At 58.7% G+C, this 10104-nt stretch overlaps 1 protein-coding gene across 2 annotated transcripts in view; it reads left to right on the forward strand.

The window, feature by feature from the left end:
* The window catches only part of TANGO6 (transport and golgi organization 6 homolog), a 215913-nt gene extending 206093 nt beyond the window's left edge, over window positions 1–9820 (forward strand). For both annotated transcript variants that reach the window (XM_061575945.1, XM_061575946.1), the window contains exon 21: window positions 7713–9820. In XM_061575945.1, coding sequence (XP_061431929.1) covers window positions 7713–7889 — 177 coding nt within the window. In that variant the 3' untranslated portion in view covers window positions 7890–9820. The remainder of the gene's footprint in view (window positions 1–7712) is intronic.
* Window positions 9821–10104: the final 284 nt, after the last annotated feature.

Genomic DNA, 10104 nt, shown 5'->3' on the forward strand with positions numbered 1-10104 from the left:
GCGTAAAGATCTGCACGAAGAGGAAAGTTTCAGTCGGTGCGAATTACAATGGTCAGGCACCGTGGAGTGCTGCCCGCCTGGGATTACGCGAACAGAGGGAGGAACGCGTGGGATCAGGGGTAATAATGTTGAAACGCAAGCATTGAGAAACGCACGCTCGGACGGGCATTTAAGAACACATGGATCAGAGAATAAACACAAATGGTGTTTGTGTCGTATTGATTATTATCCAGCAGTTGACAGATCACGCCAATGATGGATGGGATACATCCCTGGGTTGGTGGCGCGATGGCTTCAGACTGGCGATGGCCATGGCAGCCAGAAGCAGAGTTGGAGGTGAAGCGCCGTGTAGGGCAGGCCAAGGGGGATTGTGGCGTCTATGGGCCCTCTGTGAGTCTATAGAGTCTCATGAGAGTTTATGGGACCTATGTGAGTCAATAGAGTCTATGGGTGGCAGTGCTGAGTCTATGTGTGGCGGTGCGGAGTCTATGGGTAGTAATGTTGTTAGTTCTGGAGTGCCTATTCGAGCCCCAGAACAGATTGATATCTGTGTGCGCGTCCGCCCGCCCGTCCGTCTGTGACCCCGCGAGTGACGATACGTTGCTCTCCGTTGTTTTACCTCAATAATATATTTTTTTCCGCTCGCCCCTCCCGCCCTCCACGTTAAGTGACCTCCGTCGTCGCTATGGCGATAACCCCCCCCCCCCCCCCCCGGCTGAGCCACCGGGATGGGAAAACGCTCGCGGTGTTGTGATAATTTTTAGTTTTTTTTATTTACTTTCTAGCCGGGTTCTGTGTGAGTCTATGTGGGAGTCTATGGGTCCCGTGTAAGTCTGTGGAACCTCATGAGAGCCCTCTGTGAGAGTGTCTCCTAGGTGCGTCTACAGGTCCTAAGCGAGTCTCTGGGTCGCATGCGAATCTGTAGAGCAGGGGTGGGGAACCTTATTTCTGCCAAGGGCCATTTGGATATTTATAACATTATCAACTTAAAAATTTGCCTGTTATGTTTGGTCAAACATTTAATTAACTCACCCCTAATGCGATGGCTGGAACTGCGTGTGATGTTAGCTGGTATTGATGATGTTGCTACTTGCAATTGCTTTTCCAGGTTTGCTCCTAGATTTATTGAATTTCGAGTCCCGCCTGCGGTTGCCTTGGCAGGGCCACACTTATACAGCCCGCGGACCAGACGTTCCCCACCCCTGCTGTAGAGTCATGTGCGTGTCTGTGGGACCTGTGCGGGTCTATGGGCCCCTGTACCGTTGTGGAGTGCCTGCGCGAGCCTCGAGTGCGTACGTGAGCCCCAGAAAGCAGATATCAGTGCGCGCGTCCGTCAGTCGTTGACCCCGCGAGTGACACGATATGTTGGCTTTCCGTTACTTTATCTCGAGTATTTATTTTTCCGCCCCCCCCCCCGCCTCCCCCTTCTCGTTAAGCGACCTCCGTCGTCGCTACGGCGATAACCCCTCGCGAGCGGGGGGGGGGGAACCGCTCTCGAGAATCAATCATTTTTATTTTCTAGTCGCGCCGCCGCGCTCACGTCGAAGGGCAACTTCAGGGGGAGCGCTCCCTCCCCCCCCCTTGCCACTCGCGGCTCAAGGTGGCGCGGTAGGGGGGAGGGAGGGGGCTAGACAGCCGCTCGCGAGAGACGCTCCGATAAGGGGGGGGGGGGGGGGGAGGCGACGCTCTCCTTCGCGCGTCGCGCTCCTCACCAGGGAGGGACTGGCTGCGTGCGAGTGGAATTCCAGGACGGGTTGATAAAGACGCTCCGGAAAGTCAGGCTCGTCCCACCGAAACCTACGGCCGGTGTCAATAACGCCTTGCAGATTTGGTCACAAGGACAAAGATTCCAACCCGTATAGCCTCTGGCGGACTGCTAGGGCAAGTGCTGTCAGCGCACCACGGGGTGGGTGGCCAACACCACGCTAGTGGTACTGTTTACACTCCACACAAGGTATTCAATTATCAATTAAGGCCGAGTCGACCTAGGGGAGTCCCAGGAGCGGTTCAGATGCAATCGTCACCTGGTGTCGGCCGTGAGCGGGAATCGAACTCGGGCTCGCCGGGTTCGTGGCGCGGCATAGCGCCAGCCGCTACAACGTCACGGACACGCACACAGACACTAACAGATGCACGCCACACGGTCAGCACGGAATCATCTACAGCTGGGAAAGTGGTCTCGTCCCAACCGGAGAATGTGATAACATGATGTACGTGACAGCAAATGGTAAAACAGTCCGTAACGTCGGCCGATGTGTATTTATTTTTCTGTTACAAGGCATTGCAAGGCAGCGTTAAGTACGGAAGCAGCGACCATGATTTGATTATATTTTTTACATCCTTTTCTTTTTACTTGCAACGCTAATTCGGTTTTTTGGGGGATTTTCGCAGCGGCGACGTTATCGGCGCGGGAGAAAACTACTCGTTAAGGAGGCAGGATCACCCAATTCTGTTCTTCCAAAAAAACGTACAATTCGGATTCACGGGGTGATTTCTGGAGGACAACAAGAGCTCTGACGCAGACCGTGACCCCCATGCCGTCGTCAGGAGGAGCCCCGAGCGTTGGGGAACGGTTTGAGGCGGGGGCCACGGAACATTCTGGTGGCACAAACCGCTTTGCGGCAAGAGCCAAAAGGTGCGCCCCCACCCCGCGCCTTTTTGCCGGCAGAAGCGCCTCCACCCGAGGCCAGCGCTCAAAACGCTTCCCCGGGGGGGGGGGAGGGGGGAGAGTACTTTGGCCTTCTCTTCCACAGCTGCCCAGAATGCCCTGGAAAAGGAGGGGGTGGGGGGCGGTCCGGGGGGGGGGGGGGGGGGGGGGGGGAAGGCCGCCTACGCTTTACCCCACCGGGCCGATCGTGGGGCCCTAGCGTTTCACCTCCATCCGCACACGGCGAGGAGAGCCGCCGGGGTGGCGAAGCGCGTCCACTCGGCGGTCCGCTACGCTCGGCGGGCGGCCTCCCGAGTCGCCGGGCGGAGAAGCGGAGAAGCGGCTCCCACGAGCCGGTCCCGGCGCAAGGGAGGCCGGTCGACTCGGCCCGTCCCGCCGCTCCGGGGCTCGCGGCCACGGTTAGCACCTGGGGGGGGGGGGGACGGTCTCATCCCTCGTCTCTCCCATTCCCTTCCCCCGCTTTGCTCGCCAGCGCCGCTGCAGCCCGCAGCTGGCTCCAGAGATGAAATGAGCCAATATGACAAGTATCTTCTCTGTTGTTTACGAGACGTAGTCACGGAGTCATGGAGTCCATCGGTGACCGTGATGCGCTCCAACACGCTTGAGGAACACGGGTTTTTTTTTTAATCACAGACGGCTGAGACGTGCATTTGAGACGTGGATTCGACTCCAGCTCAAGTGCTTTGGCGCGAGCTGTGCGAGCATCCTGTGGAACGCACCGCCCCGTAAAACCCCGATGACCCTAATTGAATGCCCAGACGTGGCCAATATGAGTCGCGGGCGATATCTGAACCGGCCCTGGCCCGCCCTGCCAACCGTGGCACCAATCCATGCTGAAGCATGGTGAAGTATGCTCGACGAACCACATGACCGATACGGAACGGGAAGGCCCTTCATGCAGCAGTGTATTGTCAAATGGATGTACAGTTTATTTTACAATCCAGACTGTTTTAAAAATATGGTTCCGATTTGAAATCGCTATATCTCTTCAACCACGAACCGTCCATGAATGAAACTCTTACCACTTGAAATGGCGGGGCATAGAGAGGGCGGGGCATAGAGAGGGCGGGGCATAGAGTTTCAATTGGTTATCACTAGATGCCTCTCCCAGCGCACAAACAGCCCCTAGCCTCAGTCATTCACAAGACGGTGACCCCCGCAACACAAGTGGCGTTTTGCGTTCTGCAGTTCAGCAAGACTGAATCCGTTATTGCGGTGCAGGGTGCGTTTCAACGACGTTTTGGCATTGATCCGCCAATGTCAAAGAGCATTCGTCGTTGGTAGCGACAATTTGAGGAAACGGGTTGTTAATGTGCGGGGAAGAGCACAGGGCAACCACGCACCTCAGAGGAACACGCGAGAAGAGAGGCGTTTGGGACGAATTCAACGATCGTCTCGATGTTGTCCGTACAGCAGTTGGAGGGCACATAGAGCATTTATAAAATGGTTAGTAAAACTTGATAACTCATTAAACCGTTTGTAACTTTTGTGTAATTGTAAAATGTTGCCATCGTGAAATATACTGCTTTGAAATTGTGTCTATCTTTTTAAAACACCCTGTACATATGCCACTATACGCTTATAAGAGAGTGTTTCTCTTGAGACTTTGATCCCAGATTTTATTTTAATCGTACGCGACTACTAAGGTTGAAGGCGTTGACGCCTTAGCTGTGTCCGTCCGTGTGTAATGTGGAACCAGTGCCAAAATTATTCACAGAATCAGTGACACGTGACGTCGTTATCACTAACTAACCGCTTCCCGAGGGCCAAGCGCGCGCCGTGGAAAGCGTCGGCGAATCCGTCGGCCACGGGGTTGTTTGGCCGCACTTCACCATCGTTGGGGGGTTAAGGAAGCCAGGGGTGGTGGGGGGGGGGGGAGGTTGCGCCGAGGACCGGTCGAGAGAGATACATCGCCTCTCTCAAACCCGGGGCGGCGAGGCTCGCGGGACAACGCGTGAGGCACGGCGCCGCCGGCGCCACCAGCTCCAGCGCGCAGCGATCGCGGCACTAACGATGGCAGGCTCTGGCAAGGCGTGCGGAGTTTAACGAGCCGGCGAGGGAGGGAGGAGGAGGGACGACGAAATTTGTCGTCGCAGTGCGCTAGAAATGTGTGCCATGAGCTCATTTGCCCCGGGCGGCTACGCATCACAGCTGCACCCCAACGTGAAGTGGTGATGAAAAAAACAACGCGGCGTTACGTTGCCACTCATCTCCCCCCTCCTCCTCCCTTCCCTGCCCCAGTCACACCCAGTCTGAGATGTTTTGGCCGCGCGACGACGCGTCCCGATGCTCTGGGGCGCGGACCGGGCGCATTCCTCAAAATCGGCGGCGTTTTAGAGCCACCCGCCAAATTTGACCCACTTTTCGGACGATGATGATCACGGGCACGGCATGCGCCGGTACGTCCGCCAGTACGTCCGCCGGTGCGTCCGCACGCCGAGAGGGCCACCCCCGCCACCCCCCCCTCCCCCCCCAGTACGTTCCGGCTCGCGGCGACGAGTCGCGTTCGTGACCCCGCGGTTCCGCACGAACATTTCTCAAACCTCAGATTTCAACTTTTCTCCCGTCCTCTTTTAGTCGTGGGCGCTATCTCTCCTTCGATCGCCTTGCTGCCTGCCTTTTTTTTGCTTCTTCTTACAACGGGGGCGCCCCCCCACCCGAATCACCCCATTACCGTTGTTTATTTTCCCGAAGGCCTCTCTCTCTTCCCGAGAGGCAGATGGCTTTTTGAACTTGCCCCGTTTACTCCTCTCTCTCTCGCCTTTTTTTATCGCGGCGGTTTACAGGGGGAGGGACTCATCCCCCACGCCCCCCCCCCCCCCGCCTGTCCAACACGTGCGTCCCCGTGCGTGACTCCGCACGTGCAAACTCCCGTTGAGATTTTTTTCCTGACGTCACGACCCAACAGTGGGTGGAGTTCGGGGGGGGGGTGGTGGGGAGGGGGGGTGTGGTGGGGCGGGGGAGCACCGTGACTGTCGGGGCGTCTGGGCATCGGGGCCACCGCCTCACCGCGAGAATGGTCAGCGCCTCGCGTCCGTCCCCGAGGGACGCGCCGATCATCTCGCCCGGCCACCCGCCGCGGTGTTGAGTTGACCTCAGTCCAACCCAGCCCCTCCAGCCCCTCCAGCCCCTCCAGCCCCTCCAGCCCCTCCAGCCCCACCAGCCCCACCAGCCCCACCAGCCCCACCAGCCCCTCCAGCCCCTCCAGCCCCTCCAGCCCCTCCAGCCCCACCAGCCCCTCCAGCCCCTCCAGCCCCACCACCACCACGCGAGACGGCAACGCGACCACGAGGTCGCGGGAATGAGGCCATGTTTCCCATGGAGCGTGGCTCGTCACCGCTTGCGTTCCTCCTCGCGCGTCGTCACAGCCTCCCCCCCACCCCCCTGGAAAGATCGTATCACTCACGAGACTACCGCCTTGCGATGTACTCCATCGTTCGGCGCCGTGTGTATCCACGGTTGTTTTAGACGATCCACAGCAAGCATGTACATTGTAGTTTAAAAAATGTGGCCCGTGACGTCCATGGCCCACACACTTCTCAAACGAGGCTCACGGGGGGGGGGGGGTGGCGGGGGGGATCTGTTTTGTTAACGTCCACCGCGAACCTGGAGACGCGTGTCCGTCGTTGGTCGTATTTGTAGAGAACAAGAAATCACCACGGTATTAAACCAGAGTGGCCCGCCGGCATCCGACCTCTGGCCATGCCAGAGGTCGCCGCGATGTCGCGAAAGCCGCATCGCGTGACGGCCCTAGTCCGCCGCTCCACCTTTTGATTGCGTTCTCATTTATTGACTTTTGATTGCGTCTCAAACGCCAAGCCAACCCAGAAGTCTCCTTGGAGCCATCGCAGATTTACGGGCCGGATGAGCGCACACCGTCAGTTAGCCAAGCATGCGTGCGCGGGTAACCAAATAAACTAAATAAACCAGGTAATCCCAAGCGCCGCCCAAAAACGAGGGCCTCCTTGTAGCCCAACGCGGCTGCAAAGAGCAGATTTAATGTTGGCAATAGCCACTTCCTTACAACTTTAATTCTCGTGTTTGCGGTTTTCTTAAGAATTCCGCTCGGGAGACAAAATACGATCGGGGGGGAAAACGAGCAACGAGGAATCAACACGGGCGACTGGCGACGTTGTGCAGGAGACGGAGCCGCAGGCGCGCGGGCCCACGGCCCGCGCGCCTGCGGCCTCCCGTCGCGTCTCGCCGGCGCTTGCGGACCCCGCGAGGGGGCCCGGCACGTGGGCCGTCGTATTTATTTGCCTCTCTTTCGAGAACCGATTGCCCGGGGGTGGTAGGCGGTGTGTGGTGGGGGGGTTTCGCGGACGGTAATATTTCTTCTCTCCCCTCCGCCAGTGTGTCCCAGAGGTTAGGATACTCTGCGCTGTGTAAGCCGTGGCCGTGGGTCCTGGAGGATTTTACACAAACTCATTCCATATTCACAGACGCCCTCCTCCACATCCTGCAATTACTCTGCTGCCCCCCCCCCCCCCCGCCTCGCCTTCCTGGTGCTGCCATCAAACTCTTGCACCACCATTCCCCCCCCACGTTTATCCAGCCCCGTGGTCGGCCTGAAATCAGATTGTAGACACAGACACACGCAGAATGGTGGCAAGATAAGACAGCAGGCAGACGGGGCAAGCAGGAATACAGACAGGTTAGCGGAGAGACAGATAATCCAGCAGGCGGATGACGAGCGGGAGTGCCGCATCGCCCGTCTGGGGGTGTCGGCAATCTAATCAGCCGGAGCGTCTGCCTGCCTTCCCGTCACCGCCACTCCTCGCAGAAAACAGAGGAAGTCACGGCGGTGGTTACGCTGCCATGGCTCCCGACGTTAATTTGCTCGGTTCGTTTTTTTATCTTTCTTCCCCCCCCCCCGCCCGCCCCGCTTGCGTTTGGCCGACACGGCAATCGCCAGCGTGCCGAACTCGGCAGGCGCTCGCTATCATCCCGCAGTGTGCGGATCTCCGTCGTCCCACCACCCCCGGCACTCCCTCACCTCTCTCATCTCTTTGTCTCTGTGTCTCCTCCCTGTCCGCCATCCCAGGTGCTCCGGGACGTCCTGCGGGACCTCTACCGCCTGCTGAAGCACGCGGCGTGGAGCGACGGGGACCCGGCGACGGCGGCGCACGCGCAGACCGCGCTCGCCCAGCTCGACGGCGTCGTCCGGGGCGGCCTCTTCCCCGAACAGCGGCTCGAGAAGAAGATCACCGTGCTGCCCTAGCCGCACACACGCACGCACCCACACATGCTCCCATGCACACACCCACACACGCATGCACCCACCCACGCACCCATGCACCCACCCACACACCCACACACACACCCACGCACGAACACACCCACCCATGCACCCACGCACGCACCCACGTACCCACCCATACACCCACACACGCACCCACGTACCCACGCACGCACGTACCCACGCACGCACGCACCCACGCACGCACCCTTCGCTGCACATCCACCCGGGAACACGTGCACACCCGGGCACCCAGGTACATGCCCGAGTCCAACACATACTCACAGAGACCTATTGCATACCTCTGTGGTCCACTGCCTTAGCTGCACACTCGGGGAGTCCATGCACACTCAGGGCCACAGGTACACCCAGAGACCCACGCACACCCAGGGACACAGGGACACCCAGAGACCCACGCACACCCAGGGACACAGGGACACCCAGAGACCCACGCACACCCAGGGACACAGGTACACTGAGAGACCCACGCACACCCAGGGACACAGGGACACCCAGAGACCCACGCACACCCAGGGACACAGGGACACCCAGAGACCCACGCACACCCAGGGACACAGGTACACCCAGAGACCCACGCACACCCAGGGACACAGGGACACCCAGAGACCCACGCACACCCAGGGACACAGGTACACACAGAGACCCACGCACACCGATGTGGCCCACTGCCTTTGCTGCACACTCAGGGACCCACGCACACGCACCCACGAGACCCATACACACCTCGAGACTCGTGTGCAGAGGCCCACGCACATGTTAACCTGTTTGTAAACCCTTCAATCGCTGCGTTCTTGCATAGCATCCCACACACACACACACAGCTGTATGCTCATGCACGCCTGCTTGGAGTTGCCCTGCCTTACACACTCCTGTAGACCCACACAGACAAAGCCAAATATGCCACGTATAGACTTAACAGACTGTAGGGGCAAGTGCTGCACCTATAACGGCCGGCACGGCACACACGGGAGTGGGTGGCCAACATCACGCCCGGGATGCCTTTGTCTCCCCAACGGCAATGTTCCCACACCGAGGGGAGGCCCAGGACCGGCTCAAATAATCGTCACCGGTGTTGGCCGTTTGCGGGAAGCGGACTACCCCTCCCCAGACACACAGACACACAGACACACGGACACACGGACACACACACAGAGACACACACAGACACACACACACAGACACACAGACACACACACACAGACACACAGACACACACACACACAGACACACACACAGACACACACACAGACACACACACACACAGACACACACACAGACACACACAGACACACACACAGACACACACACACACAGACACACAGACACGCAGACACACACACAGACACACAGACACACACAGACACACACACACAGACACACGGACACACAGACACACGCACAGACACACACACACACAGACACACACACACAGACACACGCACAGACACACACACACAGACACACACACAGACACACACACAGACACACACAGACACACACACAGACGCACTCATGCTCTGTATGCATACGTACATAAAAGCCTTGCGATTAAACTCGGTTCTCCTGTACAGCAATCTGACAGTCCCGCGACGACTGCATTCTTCCATTCGGTCTTCAGTTAATTTGCCAAAAAATCCCAAAACGGTGAACATTCAGCTTTCTTTTTTAGCAACGTGATGTCCGTTTGACCGCCGTTCCAGCGAGAGCGTCGCTGCAGCAGGGTCATCGAGTGGGATGTCGGGACCAGTTCTGCGAGATCCGGCCTCCGTCGACCATTCCTCTCGTCAGTGCCGTCTGTACGGGGATAGAGCGTTGCCCCCTCGCGCGCACACGCGCGGGGTTTCCTCCGGACGCCCCGGTTTCGCACATGTTTAATAAACGTTCATCATTAATTGGCCGGTGACACCCTTCAAATTAATATAGACAGAGGACGGCAGAGCTCGGAGTGGGGGAAACTCTGGCACAGCCCGCCTGTGGTTCACTCCATCCCGGCGCCTCCTGCGGTGGCGGTGGTGGTGGCGATGGTGGCGGTGGTGGTGATGGTGGTTGTGGTGGTGGTGGTGGCGGCGGCGGCGGTGGCGGTGGAGGTGGCGGTGGCGGCGGCGGTGGCGGTGGAGGTGGCGGTGGCGGAGGCGGTGGCGGTGGTGGTGGTGGTGGTGGTGGCGGCGGCGGTGGT

Source organism: Lethenteron reissneri, chromosome 60 (assembly GCF_015708825.2).
Source record: "Lethenteron reissneri isolate LAM-NWPU_2019-01 chromosome 60, ASM1570882v1, whole genome shotgun sequence".
Taxonomy (NCBI): Eukaryota; Metazoa; Chordata; class Hyperoartia; order Petromyzontiformes; family Petromyzontidae; genus Lethenteron; species Lethenteron reissneri.